This window comes from Planococcus citri, chromosome 4, assembly GCF_950023065.1.
Source record: "Planococcus citri chromosome 4, ihPlaCitr1.1, whole genome shotgun sequence".
Lineage (NCBI taxonomy): Eukaryota > Metazoa > Arthropoda > Insecta > Hemiptera > Pseudococcidae > Planococcus > Planococcus citri.
Genome location: NC_088680.1, coordinates 66213776 through 66236345, shown reverse-complemented (window position 1 = coordinate 66236345; position 22570 = coordinate 66213776). Strand labels below are relative to the sequence as shown.

At 37.0% G+C, this 22570-nt stretch overlaps 1 protein-coding gene across 1 annotated transcript; it reads left to right on the top strand.

The window, feature by feature from the left end:
- The first annotated feature begins 3164 nt into the window (after positions 1 to 3164).
- Positions 3165 to 21477, top strand: LOC135842345 (esterase E4-like). The gene is made up of 8 exons (XM_065359765.1): positions 3165 to 3338; positions 19557 to 19742; positions 19833 to 20041; positions 20115 to 20280; positions 20375 to 20547; positions 20778 to 20937; positions 21022 to 21160; positions 21236 to 21477. Exons 1-8 carry the CDS (start codon positions 3266 to 3268, stop codon positions 21408 to 21410), a joined length of 1281 nt encoding a protein of 426 aa, XP_065215837.1. The 5' UTR covers positions 3165 to 3265; the 3' UTR covers positions 21411 to 21477.
- The last annotated feature ends 1093 nt before the right edge of the window (positions 21478 to 22570 follow it).

Sequence of the window (22570 nt, the reverse complement as noted above, 5' to 3'; positions counted from 1 at the left end):
CGTACCTCCAAATCTGAACTTTGTACTAACTGCTCCCCGGACGCTCTGTATAGGCAGTGAATTTCTGTACTCCAATGCAAAAAGGATGGAAGTCCAATGACCTGGCATAAGGAAAGGAGGTTAGTGTGTTCAGTGCAGTTTTGAGAAACAGGAATTTTAAATTTCTAACTGAAAAGTTTAAAATCCCTGCATCAAACTGCATTAAACACACTAACCTCCTTTCCTTATGCCAGGTCATTGTACTTCCATCCTTTTTGCATTGGAGTACAGATTTCTTTTCCATAAAAATATGCAATTTTACGACGTAGGAGACGTTAGCAATTAACATTCATTCTGTAGCATCAGAATGACTTTTTTGAAAAAAATCACACTCATCAGCAGAACCGAGCAATATTCTGTCCGAACTAATAAAAACTATACGAAATCTAGTTTCCAACAGTATAAAGTATGACACAAAAGTAGTGCCCGGTGGCTTTTATTCCCAAGTGGAAAGAGCTAGCGAGATGAATGAAGCGGCGTTTAGTTGGGAAAAATAAGGGTTTTTCGAAAGCGACCTTGAAAATTTCAGGCCCATGCTCAGGGTGTTTACAAAATTGAAAAACCAGTTTGGTCAAAAAATTCAAACTGGTTTTTATTGGCGCAATGTATTCTACACACTAAGGCGACAAAAACGTGATAAGATTTTTTTGAAACCGTTTCATCAATTTGCAACCAGTTGACAAAAAAATACCCAAAATGTAGATAGAGAAAATAGCCTGAAACAAAAGTTGTAGAGCGTGAAAAATTCCACAATTACGTATATCTAATCACATTTTGAAACCGGTTCATTGGTCAGAATTTAGCAACCAGTTTTTGACAATCACCTAAAAGTTGGAGATAGAGATAAAAGCTTGAAACAATAGTTGTAGAGCGTGAAAAATCGAACCATTTTCGCCGATCGGATTTTGAAACCGGTTTATTAATTTGCAACCAGTTATCAAAAATTACCTAAAAATTGGAGATGAAGAAAAAAGCTTGAAACCAAAGTTATGGAGCATGAAAAATTACACCATTCTGTTCAATCACATTTTGAAACCGGTTCATTAGTTTGCATTTAATTTAGCTGATTTAGCAACCAGTTTTTGAGAATCACCTAAAAATTGAAAATAGAGAAAAAAGCTTGAAGCAAAAGTTGTGAAGTGTGAAAAATCGAACCATTTTTTCTGATCGGATTTTGAAAATGACCAATTAACTTGCAACCAGGTAACTTTTGATGGGTTGCTGCGATTTAATGAACCGGTTTCAACCCGTACAACAATGACCATGCTAATTTCGATGTGAATGTCGACCCATCCACATTCGTCACTTTTGGATGCCACATGTCGATGTGAATTTCGACCCTGTGTCGAGCTAATTGTCGATGTAATTGTTGACTGATGTTGATCAGCATTCCGTGTCGACAATTGGCTCGACACAGGGTCGAAATTCACATCGACATGGGACATCCAAAAGTGACGGATGCGGATGGATCGACATTCACATCGAAATTTAAGTCGATCTCCTGCTTCGTAAAGTTATATTTCAGTTTACAAATTTTTAATTTTTTTTTCCAAAAATGATTTCCTCTGATGATGTGGCTATTGCTTGTGCTGAAAACAGCATATTTCCATACCCTACATGCAACGGCTCACTATGCCTAATTTTCACCGATTTTTCGATATTTCGTGCGGATGCGTTTCTATTTTTCACCAATGATGTGTCGTTCGCGCATACGTGTTGTAAACTTGTAAAAACTACATTTATGATAATGGTAATAGATAATAATGAAAATCAGTACCATGTTTTAGCAGTACGATAAGTGAAAATATTCACGCCTTAGCATTTTTCGAATAATATTACTGCCATAAAAAAATGAAACTTCGGTCGTAATATGCACTGCTGTAGAACCAAAGTTGCAGATAATAGTGTTTAAAAATTCTAAAAAAGTTATAAAAGGTGGAAAACTACAGCTTGGACGAATTGTTCCCTCTTCTCTCCGTTGATGAAAATTTTTGTATACGCTCGCTCCAAAAGTTCACCCAACTACATACAAAACCTACTTTCAGTTTGAACTGGTGCCAATTTCAATTCGCCATTTTCGTTTCCGTTTTGAAAATTTCGTTGAAAATATGACTGAAAAAGTAATCGTTGCTGTTAAAGAAGGTAAAGTACGTGGCTTCAAAGCGAAGACTGCATACTCTGGAGTAGATTATTACACATTTTTTGGAGTGCCTTACGGACAATCAACGGCGGGAACAGCTCGTTTCAAGGTAGGTAACTTCAATCCACGAATTGTTGATTTGTTGAACATGGTAAAAAACAAAAATATCAACTTTTCACAAAATAGAATCCTGTAAAAGCAAAACCATGGAGCAACATTCTGGATGCAACAGTTCCAAAAGGCGGTTGTGCTCAATTCTCATTGAGAGAAAAATATCTCACTGGTTCGGAAGACGCCTGTACAATAATATTTATACACCGAAGGTAAGTAAGGTGTCAGCCCAATACCTCCTATACAAGAAGGCCACAGCACTGGTTTTCTGACGTCACAGCTGGAGGCGATTGCGGCTTCATTCTCTTATAGGAGATTGCACGATTTCTGAGTTTTTCTTGAATAATTTTTGAATGGTCAATGCTACAGATTTGAATTAAAAACCAAATTGTAGAGGGGAAAGAGTAGATCATTTTTCATGTTTCAAACACCTATGTGCTCAATCAAATTTTCGATTTATTTCAATTTAAGTGTAAAAAAATTGCAACCTCGAGACTTTGAACTTTGATAAATCGAAAATTTGATCGAGCACATAGGTGTTTGAAACATAAAAAATGATCTAATTTTTCTCCTCTACAAGCTGATTTTTAATTCAAATTTGTAGCATTAACCATTCAAAAATTATTCAAGAAAAACTAAGAAATTGGGCAATCTCCTATAAGACAATGGAGCCGTAATCGCCTCCAGTTCTGACGTCACGTAGACTTTTTAAAGGCAGTGTTCAAGCCTTCTTGTATAGGAGGTATTCGGAAAAATACGGAATTGAAAAAACATACCTATAAGTGATTTTTTTTTGGTGATTCAATCTGTATCTTTTCCCTTACCTATCATTTTATGTTATGATGATCCATTAATCGAGTTGGAGACGGTTTTTGGCATCAAAAGGGACACACCACTGCAGCAATTTTTTCATAATAGAAATGACGATTAACTTTACTGCAGATACCTTCGAAAGAAGATTCTTTGAAGGCAGTCATGGTAAATTTTCATTCAGGAGGATTTATTCATGGTTCCCCAGATCCGTCAGGATACCGATTGCATGTATTAGGTTGGAAATTACAGTATGACATAAAAGTAGTACCCAGTGGCTTTTATTTCTAGCAATCAGTTTTTGACAATGAAAAAAGCTTGGAACAAAAATTGTGGGGCATGAAAAATTACACAATACTGTTCAATCACATTTTGAACCCGGTTTATTAAATTGCAGCAAGCCATCAAAAGTTACTTGGTTGCAAGTTAATTAGCCATTTTCAAAATCCGATCAGCAAAACTGGCTCAATTTTTCACGCTCTACAACTTTTGTTTCAAGCTTTTTTCTCTATCTTCAATTTTTAGGTGATTGTCAAAAACTGGTTGCTAAATGTAAACCAATGAACCGGTTTCAAAACGTGATTGAACAGAGTTGTGTAATTCTTCATGTCCCACAATTTTTGTTACAACCTTTTTTCTCGATCGCCAATTTTTAGGTAATTTTTGATAACTGGTTGCAAATTAATGAACCGGTTTCAAAATCCGGTCAGCGAAAATGGTTCAATTTTTCACGCTGAACAACTTTTGTACCAACCTTTTTTCTCTATTTCCAACTTTTAGGTGATAGTCAAAAACTGGTTGCTAAATGCGAACCAATGAACCGGTTTCAAGATGTGATCAGACAGAATCCTTGAAAATTTCAGGCCCATAAGCACAAACGAAATACAAACGATTTCATCAATTTTTTCCCCTTAATTTTCATTTCTAACCCCTTTTTCAAAAACCATTTCTCCAGCCCCCCCAACAAGTTATCCTCATTTTCTTGGGAAGGGGCGAAGCACAAACGACGGGAGTTGAAGCACAAACAAGCACTAACGAAGCACAAACGATTGCCACCATTTTCAATACGATCGGCGGTGGTGGGGGGCTCGCGTTTCCCCAGCCCCCCCCCCACAAGATGTCCTCATTTTCTTGGGAAGGGGCGAAGCACAAACGACGGGACTTGAAGCACAAACGAAGCACAAACGATTGACACCATTTTCAACCCAATTGGTCGTGGTGGGGGGCTCACATTTCCCCAGCCCCCCTCCCCACAAACTTTTCTCAATATCTCCGAAAGGGTTAAAGCACAAACGACCGGACTTGAAGCACAAACAAGCACAAACGAAGCACAAACGAATGACCTTACTTAGACCCTTTTTGGCGGTGGTGGGGGGCTGGGGAAATGCAGTAATTGCACACCCCCCACCGATCCTCCGGGACAACTTTTTTCTTAAAGGGGACATCCTAAGGAACATTTTAAAGCAAACTTGCCAAAAAAAAGTTGGCCTTACTTACAAAATGGGGGCCATTTTGATTGACAGGTCAGCCGAAATCGCAGATTTTGCGTTTTAACATAAGACTTGCACGTTTTTTTTTCAAACTTTACAAAGGTAGATCGAAAGATCATGCAAAAATTTATCACCTGTCCAAATTTCGAGTGCTAAAGTGCGTTTTTTGATTTTTGGTGAATTTTTGAAAATCGAATTTAGGCCAAAAATGAGGAAAAAAATCAAAATTTTACCAAATTGACCAAGACAGCTGAAATTTGAGATATACCCTATTTTCGACATGTCAAATCGATTGGAAACGATTTCAACCCGTTTTGAGCAGTTCTGGAGCCTCCAGTAGATTTTTGAAACTCGAAATTCCCACAAAATTCCATCAAATTGGAGTTGTAAAGCTAAAATTTATTCTAAAAATTAATTTCAATACGCTACGAAGTACTGCAGGTGAATTTCAAGTCGTTTTGGATCCTCCAGCGACTTTTTGAAAATTCCTGAAGCCTCCAGCAGATTTTTGAAAATTTACATTTTCACAAAATTTCATCAAATGGAGATGGAAATTTGAAATTTACTCTTCGCTCTAATTTTAACACCCTCTGAAGACGAATTCAGGTGGGCACAAGTAATTTTAGGGCCTCCAGCGACTTTTTTTGAAAATTACTGGAGCCTCCAGTAGATTTTTGAAACTTGAAATTTTCCCAAAATTAATTTATCAAATGGAGTTGGCAAGCTGAAATTTACTTTGCAGACTGCAAGGTGGTTTCAAATGGTTTTGAAGCTTCCAGCTACTTTTAGGAAATTTCAATTTTCCAAAAAATGCCATACAACTTTTCAAAAAGTCGCTGGAGGATCCAAAACGACTTGAAATTCACCTGCAGTACTTCGTAGCGTATTGAAATTAATTTTTAGAATAAATTTTAGCTTTACAACTCCAATTTGATGGAATTTTGTGGGAATTTCGAGTTTCAAAAATCTGCTGGAGGCTCCAGAACTGCTCAAAACGGGTTGAAATCGTTTCCAATCGATTTGGCATGTCGAAAATAGGGTATATCTCAAATTTCAGCTGTCTTGGTCAATTTGGTAAAATTTTGATTTTTTTCCTCATTTTTGGCCTAAATTCGATTTTCAAAAATTCACCAAAAATCAAAAAACGCACTTTAGCACTCGAAATTTGGACAGGTGATAAATTTTTGCATGATCTTTGGATCTACCTTTGTAAAGTTTGAAAAAAAAACGTGCAAGTCTTATGTTAAAACGCAAAATCTGCGATTTCGGCTGACCTGTCAATCAAAATGGCCCCCATCTTGTAAGTAAGGCCAACTTTTTTTTGGCAAGTTTGCTTTAAAATGTTCCTTAGGATGTCCCCTTTAAGAAAAAAGTAGTCCCGGAGGATCGGCGGGGGGGGGGGCGTAATTACTCCTATTGTCATATGCCGGACTATTAGGTATGTAAACCAATTATGGTATTTTTTAATTCTCGTTTATGTAATGTTTCATCGAATTTGGATGTATATTTTTCAAATTTGTACCTATGTATGTTTTATTTTTTCGTGTATTTGTAGTTATTCACATGCATTTTTTTCATTTTAGCCAAATTTTTGTAAAAAATGATGGCTATTGCGGTAGGCCCAACTTTGGATAAAAAGGTCGGGGGTCAAAAATTTTGGTAGTTCTCGACGTTTTGAGCTCAAACTAGACGATTCCCGGTGTGTCAGTTTTTATATATATATAGATTAAAACTTAGTCATTGTGGTGCCCGGTTTTGGGCTTGTGGCGCCCAAATCGGGCACCACAAGGTCTTTTTATATAAAACAATGCAGAATCGAGTGAAATGCACTCTAAGGTGAAAAAAAAAAATTGAGGCAGGCACCACAAGTACCAAGTTTATGTATCGGGCACCTCTATGATTAACTATGATGAAAAATCCAATAAACTGCACCAAAACACATTTATCATACATATATATGTGATCCTCTATGTACGTGGGCACCACAATTACCATAAAAGACCCGGGCACCACAAGGTACTAGGTACGTGTATATATATATATGGACCTAAGTATCCTCGACGTCACCGTATATAAACAGTACCTTTTGGTCACCAGGTTTTTAAATGCCTCCGGAGGTGTATTTACTTCATATTCGTAACCAGCACAGTTGTAATAGTGCTTATACTCTTTTCCCCACTTGATTTACATGCTTTAAGCTTATACAAAAAAAATTTACGAGAATGGTACCAATTTGCCTCCGATTATAAACTGATCTCTTCCATGACCTTGTGTATTTAACTAGACAGCTAAGCAAAGCTTAGCTGCAAAGTGTGCGTAGCTAGCTGCCTTTTCTACAGCTATAACCGCTATTACATTTATCTAAGTAGTGCATGCCTCTAATTTTTCAGAATTCTCATTATCTTCATATATATTACATACAATAATTCATATCATTTTCAAGTTCACATTATCTACAACTTATAGAACTTTTAATCAATTTTTGGAATTCTCAGTGTCTCTAAATGACAAATTTTCATTTTTTTTTAGAATTTCCATTGTCTTCAAATTTATAACATTTCAAACCAATTTTCAGAATTTGCCTTTGATTCTAAAATTATTAAATCATATAAAATATGTTAAGAATTCGCATTGCCTCTAAATTACACGACAAAAATATGGGTAATTTTTACAAAAAATTTTGACTATACCTATATTTAGCAGCAATAACTGGATCCCATTCAAAAATACATAATACATATAAGTATGATAAAATTTGTTTTGAAAATCAGTAATTTCTAACTGTTCAGTTATAATAATAATTTTTACTGTAATCTTATAGTAAAAATCATCATTTTAATAAATTTTGCTATAACATTAGTAAAAATCATTTTGTTTTAATAATTTTTACTAAAGCATGATAATAAAAATTACATAAACCAAGTTGTGTAAAAATTACTCATCTTAAGGTAATTTTTACTGTACTTACGGTGCTATAGGTATAGTAAAAAGTATTTGAATAAATGAAATGAAAATTCATTTAGCAAAATGATATCATATTTCATAACTTTGTTTTTATAAATCAAAATGAGGGGGCTACAGGGTTCAAAATTCGTTTTTTTTTGCACCAGCATCATGTACTCACTCCACAGCATTTACCTATCCAATATTTCCAACGAAAAATTCATCACCTATACCTACCTACCTGATGGGGATTCGAACCTGGGACCCTACAATTCCTATTCTTACCTACATGCCCTAACCATTCGACTACGAGTTCACATGGTGGGTTAGGGCATTAAAAGAATATATTTGTTGGGTAAACGCCCCACCAAACCACTCCCACTTAGAATATACAGCTAACAGATGAGGGGTGTAACAGGGTACAATGAGACAGCTGATTTGAAAAGCGGAGATGGAATAGACTGGGGGTATAGCAGGGTACGTTGAGCGGCAGGTGTTTTGCAAGTCCCCTTTCTCCTTTTTTAGGAATTTATGCATTAAAATAATGAACTAAAATTGCAATTACTCAGCAATTACCCATCCGAATTGAATGAAAAATAATCTATTCCCTCCGCCTTAATGATTCTCAAATGGTGTCCAATAGGTACAAAAAACGGTTGGATAGTTTAAGAGAACATTCATGTATAATGAAATTTCATTTCTCAAAGCGAAACCAATAGTGTGCTACGCACACTAAAAAGATATTGACTATACCAAATTGTCACCTGCTGCCTTGCCTAATAGATTGCAACTGCGCTGGCTAGGAATACGAAAATATAACACAACTGGAAGCATTTAAAAAGCGGTGACCAAAAGGTACTGTTTTTATTCGGTGACGTCGAGGGTATGTCAGTGTTGATGGAACAAAAATTTTAAAATCTGTATACAGTAGGTGTATATGTTGTGTACCAAGTCCGAAATTGTACAATTCGGGGTTGGTACAGCCAATTTTGTACCATCTCCGAAGTGTCCGGACCAAGCGTGAACATTACTTTTTCATCGGACTTGGTTTGTACCATGCCCGGAGGGTCCGGACAAAGTGTTCGACTTGGTACAATTGTGTTGTACAAAGTCCGAAATATAGTTTTATAATGAATTAATTCGAATTTTACACCCCTTTATACCACAAATATTGAACCAAATAAAAGGAAATTTAAAGATGACTCTAAAATACACCACCAGCAAAATTTTCAGGTGCTGAAATTCATTTGTTGATCTTTGGGGATTTTTTCAAGATTCAAATATTGCTATGCTTACTTCTCAAGAAAAAAAATAAAGGGCCGTATTTACGCACAGGCAAATTAAAATTTAGCATAAACTCGGGTTAGCCATCGATCTTTATGACCTTTTCGATCGATTTTTTCAAAACCATTTTGTACACTTCAAAACCAAAATTTTTTCAATTTTTTAAAAAATTAATGGAGAAATCAGCTATTAACTCAGAAAAATGGTACAAACCAAATTTCAGTCTTTCACGACAATTTGGTAAAATTTTGACTTTGAAAAATCCATTTAAAAAAATGAATTTGGAATTTAAAGTTTTAGTGCATAGTTTTCAAATGAGTATGGTACGAGAATTTCACGACTCGAGAAGTTGAAAATAGAGAGTAAAAACCAAATTTCAGCATCTTAGTTTGTACCTCAATCTGATCTTTTTATTTTTTTTCTTGAGACGTGAGTGTAGCAATATTTGAATCTTTAAAAATTCCCCAAAAATCAACAAAAATGAATTTCAGCACCTGAAAATTTTGCTGGTGGTGTATTTTAGAGTCATCTTTAAATTTCCTTTTATTTGGTTCAATATGTGTGGTATAAAGGGGTGTAAAATTCGAATTCATTCACTATAAAACTATATTTCGGACTTTGCACAACACAATTGTACCAAGTCGAACACTTTGTCCGGACCCTCCGGGCATGGTACTGTAGTGGTAAACACTGACTTAGACTTACTCTCCCACAGATGGGTTGGAGTCACTGAACTCTATACTCTTACACTGGAACGCTTACACTCCATATGGTCCAATGTTAAACTACCCGGTCGAGCAAGTTAGAAAGAGATAGCTATATGAATAGAAGTTGTTGTCCTTGTCTAGCGCGTTGCGTATTCATTTCATTCATACAGTAGCGTGATTTTTTTTGTTTTTTTTTTTAATTTTTGCAACTTTTTGCTGATTTTTTTTTATTTTATACGATTATTAATATTTCAAGATGAAATTGAGACATCGGCGATCCTAGGAATACAGAAAATTGCTTTCAAAAAATGAATTATTTACAAAAGTGAACAAGGTACTTCAAGTTGAAATTATGTTTCGTAACAGAACTTTAAGGCTTTTTGAAAATTACATTAATGACCCTAACTTTTCACGTTTTTTTTTCATGGTAAAAATTGATTTCATTTCATATATTACAACGGAGACATTTATAATGGTAAAAAAATTTCAAAGTGCTTATGCAGCTGTGTAGGGAAGGTACTTGGAAAGTGACTAAAAAAGGAAAACAAGGTACACGATTGAAAATTTTTGAAGAATAAATAAAATATATCCGTTATCTTATCACAGATAAATAAATGAAGGAGTTAAAAAATCTGAGTTCATTTTTTCCCCTCAAAACTTGATTTAAAATTTAAATTAGGTTCAACCTCAACCTATTTAATAAATGAATTGGAAAATGAACAACTTCTGGAGTTCTGGATTTAAAATTATAAAGAAAACATTAGTTTCCGATTTCATTCAATTTTAAAGATGTATTTGTGCATTCTTCGTCTTGTGTAGCTCTTGAATGAGTTTGAGGCTTCATTGAGTGATAAATTCTTCAAAAATTTTCAATCATGTACCTGTTTTCCTTTTTTAGTCACTTTTTCATGTATCTAGCCTACACAACACAGCTGCATAATAGGTAATTTCGTTTATTTATTATAATGTAGTACATAAATATAGAATTGCTGGAAAATTCAAATTATTCAATATTCACGTAAATAAAATTTCTAATTTGAATTATTTCGATTTCCAGATCATGAGTTTTTAAATTTTATTGAATAAGTACTGCTACAAATTATAATATTTCAACTTGAAGTACTTATCTGGTACACTTTTGTAAATAGTTCATTTTTTAAAAGCAATTTTCTCAATTCCTACGATCGCCAATGTCTCAAAGTGATCTTTAATATCAATACTCGTATAAAATAAAAAAATTCTACAAAAAATTGCAAAAATTAAAACAAAAAACAAAAAAAAAATCACGCTACTGTACGGATGAAATGAATACGCAATACTTACCAACGCGCTAGACAAGGACAAGAACGTCTTAACATATATCTATCTCTTTCTAACGCGCTCGATCGGGTCACGTGGTATCGTAAGCGTTCCAGTGTAAGAGTATAGAGTTCAGTGGTTGGAGTAAGCTCACGTCCAACTTACCTAATATACACTTAGACAAGGATTCACCACTAACTAACAGTAAACAAGTCAACACAATATTCCTTTCAGAGATTTATTGCACAATACTTGATTACAACTTTGTACAAGAACAACAATGAACTTATAACTTCTACCTAAAGCGACTATCAGAAAACTGTGAGGCGGACATAGCCATCCGTTTCGGCCGTCGTCTGCTCTGGTGGAACTAGTCCGACCAGAGCGCGCTGCTAAGCAGTGCTGCCTCCGACCGAGGGCATAAAGTTCCCTGCTATGGCGAGTAATTGTGGTCCTCGAATACCCTCTACATATGCCCCGGCTACGGTGACCCGCGTGGCCAGAGGGCGCGTCTGGGCGTCGAAGCCTAAAAAGGATCGACTCGTCCGATCAGAGAGTATCGAGGACCCACTGCCCCGCTTCGTCCGTCCAGACAACCTCTGTTGCCTGTATAACCGTCAATGCGTCCGCAGAAGTATCTTCTAAAATTATCGACAATCATCGCGAGTTAAACATAACACATAATACATGGAATAATAAAAATAACACATAATACATGAAATGATGGAGTTACATTCGTCACATAAAAGAAAAATAACATACTTAAGTGCTATGTCTGAACTTGTCCGCTATCCAGTGTCCTACATCGCTGATATCCTTCCTTCAGGGGTTTGACTGCGACTGTTGGTGTCCATCTTGATGAGTTGGTCATTCTTCATTTGTTGGGTGGGTACCTATACGACGTCCATAAAATCGGCCAGACTCAGACAATTAACGTATTGTCTTTTTATACGTCCTTCATAGTACGTCCATTCAATTGAATTTCTATTTGGCCACAGGTCAGGACCCCATGGCCAGTGGATGTCCCTGACCTGTCCTGCCCCAGGACTTTGTCCTGCTGTCCGAGTCTGAGACCTGTCCTACTAGAGGACATTGTCCGTCTTGTGGTCTGGACACTGTCGTGTCCGAGTCCCAGATACCGTCCGTTCATCCGAGTGTCGGACACCGTCCATTCATCAGAGTGCCGGGCCTGTCCATTCGTCCTAGTGCCGGACACGTCCGTTCACCTGAGTGCCAGACACCGTCCGTTCGTCTGAGCCAGACACTGTCCGTCGTCCGAGCCAGACACTGTCCGTCGTCCGAGTGCCAGACACGTCCGTTCGTCCGAGCCAGGCACCGTCCGTCGTCCGAGTGCCAGACACGTCCGTTCGACTGTTACTCAGTCCAGTCTCTCATCCCGCATTTTGGGAAGTTCGGCTATTTCTCACTCTCACTGGACCAACCATTTGTTCACTCGCACATTTTTCACTTGGTGTTGGAGAAATAAATCAACACCATAAGTTTATATCGACCAATTGTTATTTTATCAACTTTTTTATTGTCTGAGACTTTTCAATTCATTACCTTTCTAGCTTTTAAGTCGCAACGACCTCAACACTATGCCACCATTGGCAAAAAATCTTTTTTGAATTAAAAAAAAAAACAAACAAAAAATTCCACACACACAAAAAAAATAATTCACGACACAACGGCATAAAAAAGAAATGCCAAAAAACATAAATAACACATCCGAGAAAAAAAAAACGACATATAGGCCAAAGTCCTCTCCGTCCGTTTGACCATTTTTCAAACAACCAGTAGAAATATCACAGCCAGGCAACCTTTGTCTGTGCCCCAGCATCTAGTGTCCATCTTAGAGAGATAGAGACTCATCTCCTTACTCAGAACAAAGCTATTTTCTTTACACATCCAGCTATGAAAGCACAGCACGTCCGTCACATGTAGGTTCGTCCGTGCACTTGTCCGATATTAGTGCAAAAACATAAAACTTTTTCGAACACTCATCTCGACCATATAAGCAGTGTCCGGACCACCACCTATAACGTCCGATTCTATAACGTCCGATTCGTCTTTTCTACTATGGTTGTATTAACGACATATATGAGTAGCTAATTATAGACTAATTTGTGTCTTTCTTCAAACGACCATTACTTTCATTTTAAGTGGCTACTCAAATTATCTATCACCCAAATTTCAGGACACACTACCTGAACTGTGGACATCCATTTTAAGCTGTCCTTAACGACCTTTTGCCCCATGGACAACATATCAAGTCAAGTATGGCATGCACAGAGGTGAAACTAAATAAAAATGCACTATCTTTACCTTATTTATACACGTCCGTGCTGTTGGTTCCAGCCTTATCAACCTGTACACCTAGCCAGTGGTTTTCAACAACTTTGTCCCTGTCTCACATGGACACTTTCACATCCGTTAAATATCAAATCCGTATTATTTAATAATTACAACCAACATAGGTGTACTTTCGACTATTCGGCACTTTTTAAACCACAACTTCGTAAGAAAAAAAAAATTCGGTTTTCAATCTCCGAACATCCGAACGACCATTTTAGCAAACACAGACACGATTGCGACCTATCTTCAACACTTCAGCACTATGCATTATTAACTTGAGCATAATCTAACTTGAAATGCTTCGGCTGAGTTTTCTATCTCGTTATCAAGCGAACAAAATGGCGTTTTCACGAGCCGAACGTATTTAGCACTGGTTCTTATCTCTTATCTACACCCCCGCGCGTGTGTGCCTGTCTATTACTTCGTTGCACACTCGCCTATTCGGCCTAGAGAAGACTTGTAGCAGATAACAAAAAATATACACAGATATAACATGATTAAAATAGGACCGACGTCCTGTTTGGTGCAGTTCTCTATTTTTCCAATAATAAATTGAGTTCGGACATATTCAAGGACATGATGGATTTTGTCCTTTTTTGAACGACCTATTTAGTACGTGATTACAAATATTTTTCATCGTCGTCCTTTCACCTATGCCCACTCTATCCACAGCGTCTTTTCAGTCAGACTGCTCGGACGTTTGTCCTAGCACTGGACTGTGTTGCCCCACAAACACCTCATATTCAGCCAATTTTTCGAGTCTCATGGAATTCGGTGACGAAACCTCAGACTTTTTGCAGCCCGGTACCGGGCTGCAAAAAGTCTGTTCTGTTTTCTCCTACTACAGACATTCAAAAACAAGCCAACGCAGTGAGTACATAAGGCAAAACACCACTAAGGACCCGCATTATCCGATTTCATCAACTTGGCAGTACATGCACGAGCGAATCGAGCTCCTCACCTCTCACGAAGTCGATGAAAATATTTTTTTGATGGCGGAAAAAGTCTGGGGAATATCTAAAAAACATACACTCGAGTGGGGAGCTCTCCTCAAAAATTGAAAATCGAATTACAAGCCTAAATATAAGTCTTTTTCCAACCTGGTGGAGTATATACCTTCTTCTCATGGCCCAGCAGTAAGCTGCTGTGAGAACACGTGGAAGAAATGGAGCGTGCCCCTGCTAGTGCAAACCTAAGTCGGTCCGCAAATAGTCAGTGAAATATCATGGGCTGCGTAATGTATGGGGGCAATCTATTTATATATAGAAGTTTCACCGAAACTTGAATTTTTACATTTCATGACCTGGAACCTGTTCTAATTGATCAAATAAAGTCAAACTTGGGAAGTGGGGTTCATTTAGGACCTAGAATTGACCCTCGAAGTTTCAAGGGTCAAAGTTGAAAATTACAGAAAGGTCATTTTTTTGGAGAAGCATAATAAGGCCCCAAATGAACAAAAATGGTCCAAAATCATACCATAGGTCAATACCTCCATTTTGATCAACATATCCAAATTTCAGCTTCCTAGGTCATCCCCACCCCATTTCAGCTGGGAAAAACCACATTTTACCACTATTTTTGACCCCCTCACCCCTAAAATTGACCTGGGTGGTCCAAATTTTCAGAATACAATGAGAGGGTGCCTCTTGAGTGCTTTTTTTTGCAGGATTCAACCTTCCAACCCCATTTGACCCCTCTCCAGAGTCAAAAAAGTGGATTTTTGCGTGTTTTTGGACGTTTAGGCAAACCTACAGCCCCTCCAAATTGACCTAGAGGGTCCAAATTTTCACAGTACATTGGGAGGATGTATCGAAAGTGCCTTTTGTAGGTTTCAACCTTCCAACCCCATTTGACCCTTCTGCAGGGTCAAAAAGTGGATTTTTTCATCCATTTTACATTTTTTGAAAATTTTGACCTTTAGCCAAGCCTACAGCCCCTCCAAATCTTTGACTATATATACATGGACTGCTATCTCCTATTGTTGTTGAACGGGAATCGTGAAGCCAAAGCAATAGAGGTACTAGATCGGGACATGGGCTCTGAGCATGCGCGAGATTTCGTTGCAACGAGCGTAGCGGTCGTTGGAACGTAGGAGGGTGTTCGTCGCTCCGTGGTTCACCGTGATTGGAAGGTGCGAGGGTGGTTCGGATTCCTGCGCGCGCATGAAAATTCCCGATGCTCCCGATCTAGTACCTCTATTACTTCGGCTTCATCGGCGACAATGAAGATAGTAGTCCATGTATATATAGTCAAAGCTCCAAATTGAACTAGAGGGTCCGACTTTTCACAGTACAATGGGAAGAGGTATCCGAAGTGCCTTTTGCAGGTTTCAACCTTCCAACCTTATTTGACCTCTTTCTAGGGTCAAACGCGTTTTTTTGACGTTTAGGAAAGCCTATAGCCCTTCCAAATTGACCTAGAGGGCTCAAATTTTCACAGTACAGTAGGAGGATGTATCCGAAGTGCCTTTTGTCAGTTTCAACCTTCCACCCCCATTTGACCTGTTTCAGGGTCAAGACAGGTTTGTTACCACATTTTTTGAAGGAGGAAGAAGAGAGTTGGGCGAAGCCCAAGGGGGGTGCTGGGGGACTCTCCCCTCTAACATAAGAAAGAAATCGCAGAAGGAGTGATTTGGGCAAAGCCCAAGGGGCTGCAGGGGAGACGAGGTCCCCCCCAAACACAGGCGAAGCACATGAGCGAAGTGAAGGTGCGAGTAGTTCAAGCGAAGCGCAGAACACGAAAAAAAGACATTAGCAGGAGGTAATTGGGCGAAGCCCAAGGGGGGTGTAGCCCAACACTGGCGCACAGGAGCGAAGCGATGGTGCGAGTAGTTCAAGTGAAGCGCAGAACACGAAAAAAAGACATCAGCAGGAGGTAATTGGGCGAAGCCCAAGGGGGGTGCAATGGGGACAAAGTCCCCCCAAATACAGGCGAAGCACAGGAGCGAAGCGAGGGTGGGAGTAGTTCAAGAGCCCTCAATGTTTCTGGCACAAAAATTTGGCTCTTACGTAGCGGCAGACTGCTACGACTTTTGTTTTTTTGGTTTATTTCCACCTAAGTTGTTTAATTTTTTTTTTTTTTTTTTTTGAAAGTTAATGACCTACCTTTCGGTGGGTGTAAGGGAAAGTCTCCCAATAGTGCGCACTTAGTACCAAAATCGCTGTCATTCCACCGCAAAGTTACCTAGGATCGTGATTTTTTGATATGTTGTAGCTGTATCATTCAGCTACATAATTCCAGAGTTTCAAAATTTTTCATTGATAACTGGCTGAGAAATCCTACCTTGAGTAAAAAATGTCAAATGCGCACTATTAGGAGCCATGGGCTCCTTCAAAGTGCGCAGTAGGGTTCCTAATAGTGCGCGATGCGTAAATTTACTTCAAAAAAATTAATTCTTGACAAATATCGCAATAATACGTTTCATTATCACGAGAACACTGAGAACAGATATAAAAAACATCAGTACTTCACAAAAATTGCGAAAATATGTTTTACTATGAGTAGGGGTTATGTGTGAGCTTATTTCTGCAAAGAAAGCCCATTGTTCAAGTATTCTTTCACTCTTAGGAATGTTTATTCACTGAAAACTAACACCCTTTAGCTTTTTACAGGTATTTAACACTCCATTCTATCAAAACAAAAGTCAGGTAGTGAAAAACACAAGCGTGTTTACAGATTTTCTAGGATGCGCACTATTGGGAATCCATGGTTCAAAAATATCCTCTATTTCTTTAAAAATCATTTTCAAGAAAACTAAAGGATGAATTTTCAAACTTTTACAACAATATTAAAGAGGATAAAATTCCCTACAAAATGATATAATATAAGTTATCTCATAAATTTTTGCAATTCAACAAGAGCAATACAAATTGTCAACTTTTCAAAAAAAAAAATTACATCAGAAATTGAAAATTCACATTTTTTGACTTTGCACGCGTAAAATTTAGCCAAATGGCTTGTATGATACATCAAAATAATCGTCACGACACGCTCTTTCAAATGAGCTACCTCATGAATTTTTCAGTGGTGCCAATCGCGAGATATGGCGCTGCGCACTATTAGGAGACTGCGCACTTTTAGGGGACTTTCCCCTATGTTTTAAGGATAATATCTCGATTGAAACGTACATTCGTACGTAAAGGTATTTCTATTTGAAGTACTTGCTAGTACTTGATAAATTATCGTCTATTCCCCCCCCCCCCCCCTCCTCGAAGTTGTTATATTTTATCTCGTTACCACGTAGGTAACTTTGTTACTTGTAAATATTTTACTGTGTTATTATTCCATTACAGTCCACTAAGAAGCTTGTGCGTTTACGTGTATTTGTTAGGTACCAAGTCCGAAATTGTACAATTCGGGGTTGGTACAGCCAATTTTGTACCATCTCCGAAGTGTCCGGACCAAGCGTGAATATTATTTTTTCGTCGGACTTGGTTTGTACCATCCCCGGAGGGTCCGGACAAAGTGTTCGACTTGGTACAATTTATGTTGTGCAAAGTCCGAAATGTAGTTTTATAATGAATGAATTCAAATTTTACATCCCTTTATTCCATAAATATTGAACCGAATAAAAAGAAATTTAAAGATGATTCTAAAATACACCTCAGCAAAATTTTCGGGTGCTGAAATTAATTTGTTGATTTTTGGGGAATTTTTAAAGATTCAAATATTGCTATGCTCATTTCTCAAGAAAAAAAAAACTCTCACGCATTGAGCGTGAGAAGACCGACTTTTCGTAAAATAAAAATTTCTTACGAACGAATTGATTCACTTTTATTTAAACATTCATTCGCGAACGAACTGATTCGTATAAGTGACTCGTTCGTGAACGAATAAATTTGTACAAGTGACTCGTTCGCGAACTAATCGAATCGTACAAGTGAATCATTCGCGAACGAATCGATTCATTTACTCAATTTTCAATGAATCATTCACGAACGAATTGAATTACTTTTTCTGAATCATTCGCGAACGAATTGAATTACTTTTTCTGAATCATTCGCGAACGAATTGACATTTGTTTGTGAATCATTCACGAACGATTTGATTCGTATTAGTGACTCATTCGCGAACGAATTTATTCATAAATTAGAGAATTGATCGATTCGTTGGCGAATGGTTCTTTCAAAAAATTGATCAATTCGTTCATGAATGACTCACAAAAAATTGAGGGTCGTATTAGTACCTACTTGATAGGAATCGAGCAAACCTAGTGAGATTTCAAGTTTCATCGAAATCAGTTCAGCCGTTGCTGAGTAATTAAATTTTATGTGCAAATTTTCACCTCATTCGGATTTTTCACATATGTACGAGTACTTAAGTATTTTAAGTAATGACTTGGCACACGAATTCATTTAAAATTGAACTTTAAAAAAAAAAAATTCTCAGGAACGGTTGAACCGATTTTGATGAAACTGTGCGAAGCGAGGGCAGAAGCTCTCGAAAATTCCTAATTCAAGAACTAAATAATTGGCTTATCCCAATAGGAGGTACCTATATTATTTTTAGATGCAAAAAGATAATTTTTCTGGTTTTAAGATTTGAAAAATTTTAAAAATAAATTTTAAAAAATTTCAGTTTTGGAATAATAAAATAGGTAAATGCGAGTGCAAAAGCTTTTGAAAATTTATAAATCAAAAAATAAAACGCCTTCGTTTTGTACTTGAATAAAATGTCAAGGTTTGAATTTTTGAATAAAGGCATGAAATTCGAATTCCTTCATTATAAAACTTTATATCGGACTTTGCACAACACAAATTGTACCAAGTCAAACACTTTGTCCGGACCCTCCGGGCATGGTACGAACAAAGCCCGATGAAAAAGTAATATTCACGCTTGGTCCGGACACTTCGGAGATGGTACAAAATTGGCTGTACTATCCCCGAATTGTACAATTTCGGACTTGGTACCTAACATATTCATTTCGTCATACCTAACAACAGAACAACTGTATAATTTTTCACGCTCTACAACTTTTGTTTCAAGCTTTTTTCTATAAGGTTACTTATCTACAATTTTTGGGTATTTTTTGTCAACTGTTTGGAAATTAATGAACCGGGTTTGAAAATTCATATCACGTTTTTGTCGCCTTAGTGTGTAGAATACATTGCGCCAATAAAAACCAGTTTGAATTATTTGACCAAACCGGTTTTAAATTTGCGGACACCCTGTGCATGGGCTTGAAATTTTCAAAGTCGCTTTTGAAAGCCCTCGTTTTTCCCTACTCAACTCCGCTTCATTAATCTCTCTAGCGCTTTCCACTTGGAAATAAAAGCCACCGGGCACTATACTTTTGTGTCATACTGTATTGATGATATACAAAATATGTCATTGACAATAAGACAGCATCTTAATTACTATGTGCTCATACGTCTTTAGGATATCTCAATTTAAACTTGAAAGTGTGTTCTGGAAATCAAGGATTGAAAGACGCAATACTGAGTCTACAATGGATCAAAGAAAATATCAGTGTTTTTGGAGGAGATCCTGACAACATAACATTGATGGGCAGCAGCGCTGGTTCCGTAATAGTTCATTTCATGTTATTGTCACCTTTGGCTAAAGGTAGATACCCAATGGATTTTTTTCTGCACTCGAAAGCTATAGTAAAAAATTCCTCAGATCACTTACGACTTATTCACACCTCGATCACAGGTTTATATCACAAAGCGATTCTCATGGGCTGTTACGCTTTCATTCCAGTAGCAATTTGTTTGATGGAAAATGCTTCTGTCGCTTACAAAATCGCTCAAATGCTCGGTTACGATGGAAAACCAGATGACAACAAAAAACTGCTCAACTTTTACAAAAGCGTAGAGCTTTCCCGTTTATTTTTGACAAGACCGGAATATTTGTTCAATACAGTAGGACGATACTGTTGTTTAAATATTTTTTCGTCAAGATCAAAAGACATTGATTCTGTTATATGCTAATTAGACTACGATTCAAGTTTACCCTCAGTCACCATTCCTCTTCACTCCAGAGCCAGGTGAGAATTCACCACTTCCTGTATCACCAGAAAAACTGATCCCTTCAACGAACCGTGTTCCGATTATCATAGGATTCAGTGAAAGAGAAGCTTGCATTACTTTAGTGACGCTGCGTAAGTCGGTTTAGCGGAATCCAAAATCAAGTAGTTCATCGTATTACTAATATCACGAAAAGTCTTAGGCCTATAAGTTTGTTTTTCTGTGCAGGTGCTTTGAACACTCCTTTGAAAACTTGTTTTTATAAAGCGATTCAACAAAATTGTTGGGGATGGGCTGCTGCACTGAACGAAGATGAATTGAAACGCATACAAAAAGAAGTTGAAAATTTCTACTTAGCTGGCGAGTCGATAGAAACTGCTTCACAATCAGTTCTATGCGATGTAAGTATAGTATTTATTCGTTTGAAATTCCATCGATGAAATACGTTTACATTTTGTGTTTGCCAGACTCAATCAATTTCGAGTTCAAAACAGAAATTCAAAATTGTCCATTTCAGTATGGCAAATCACTCCAAGACCCCTCTTACATCTACAAGCTGACCTCTCGAATCTATTAGCGAAAGCTGACATTTTTCCAATGCGTTATCTAACTTCGTATAATTTTATTTCAGATTTTAACGGATATTGCGTTGTCAGACGTTTATGATTCAGTGATAAACGTAATCTCAGCGGATCTTCCATCTTCGGTATACGTGTATAATTTTCACTACGATGGAAAATTATGCGTCATGAAAGCCCAAATTGAACGATCTTTAAAAGAACCATTACCAGGTATCACATTTGTTCGATACATCATACGTAAGAAGATAAGCACACAAACTACCAGACAATCAGTTACCTATTATCTTTGTCTAGGTGCCTTCCACGGTGCTGACTACAGCTACTGGTGCTACAATGAAGAAATGGCTGGTAAAACTATGGCTCGAATACAGCCGAACGATCGAAAAATAGTAGATACGCTGACCAATTTACTGACCACGTTTGCCAAGACATCGTAAGTCAATTTGACATATGTATTCATATAATACCAATTGTAAGATTAGCATACGTAAGAGATACATTTTTGCAGAAATCCTAATTACGATGGATTAGAAGTCGAATGGAAGCCTACAACTCCGGATAGCCCGAGCTATTTAATTATTAATGAAAAGCTACAAATCAAAGACGAATTATTGAATGGCGAACGAATGGAATTTTGGCACAGACTGAAGAATAAATTTGTAAAAAGTCGCACACACTTGTAAATAAAATTATTGTAACTGGGGACCCTCATCCAAGAGAAAATGATATTTTTGTTCACGAGTACTTTAAAATAACTCACCTACTTAATAGTAAAACCGCGTATTTTCAAAATGGTAAATGGTAATTGAGTACTAACCTGAAACAAAAAAGTAAAATATGTAAGTAAATTGTCAATTTCAACAAATGATCGTGCAATTAGATATCGTACATCATAAATAGATGTTTGCGATTACCCCCACTCTACCTTACACTAATATCTCGATTTGCTGCTGCCTACTTGAATCTAAAATTTTCAATGAACTGTAGAAAAATTCGTTGAAATTATGATGCAAACAATAATTGTTTTTATTGAATTGTTCCGTCTCCAAGGTACCGACATCCCTTTCCACCAACTCCCTTTGAAGTAACAACAAAAATTGATCAAACTATATTCATTATTCACACCCTAGTAAGGATGAGGCTCTGAAAGAAAAATCACCAAAAATGAGAATAAATCGAAATTAGGGAATTTTTTATGAGAATATCTTATTTCCACATTAGAATTGTTCGACATAACGCCTTTTTTAAGAAAACACCTTCGCTGGGCCCTCAAATGATATTGACTCTCTTGTATGGAGTCACTCAAATTTGGAAAAAATAAAAAAAAAATAAAAAATTGAAGTGTCGACAGAAATTTTTAAAAAATTTCCCTCCAATGGTCCACCAAATGATGTTGGTCCCCTCGTATATAAAGCCCCCAAAGTTGAAAAATATCAAAAAAAAATGTAAAATTTATGTCTATAAGGTTATTGTACAAATTATTTTAAATTTTTTTATCCCTAAGCAGAATACTTCTAAACAGGCCTTTTTTCGATTTTTTTTTTTTTTTGGGGAATTCTCGAAAGTTATAAGTGCATAATTTTTGTACTCCTCCTCCCGCCACAAACATCAAGAAGAATTGATTTTCGTCTCATCTGTTTTTTAAAAAGTCCTCTTTTTGTTCAAAATGTCCCTTATTTTTTACCAAATTTGCTCATAAGGTTCTGATTTTTTTTTCTGCTAAATTTGCCCACATCAAAAAAAGGTTGAAAAACGTCAATTTTTGGCAAAATAGCCAAGAAAAGTGAATTTTTGTTAAATTGCCAAATGGGCCAATTTTGACTAAAATCGTAAAATATTGCCC

What these genes read in the sequence shown, in the direction of transcription:
- LOC135842345 (XM_065359765.1), top strand. Translation starts at nt 3,266, where the DNA reads ATGGTAAATTTTCATTCAGGAGGATTTATTCATGGTTCCCCAGATCCG. An exon ending in ATACCGATTGCATGTATTAG is followed by an intron (nt 3,339 to 19,556) that starts GTTGGAAATTAC and finishes ATACGTCTTTAG; the next exon opens with GATATCTCAATTTAAACTTG. An exon ending in CGGAATATTTGTTCAATACA is followed by an intron (nt 20,042 to 20,114) that starts GTAGGACGATAC and finishes TATGCTAATTAG; the next exon opens with ACTACGATTCAAGTTTACCC.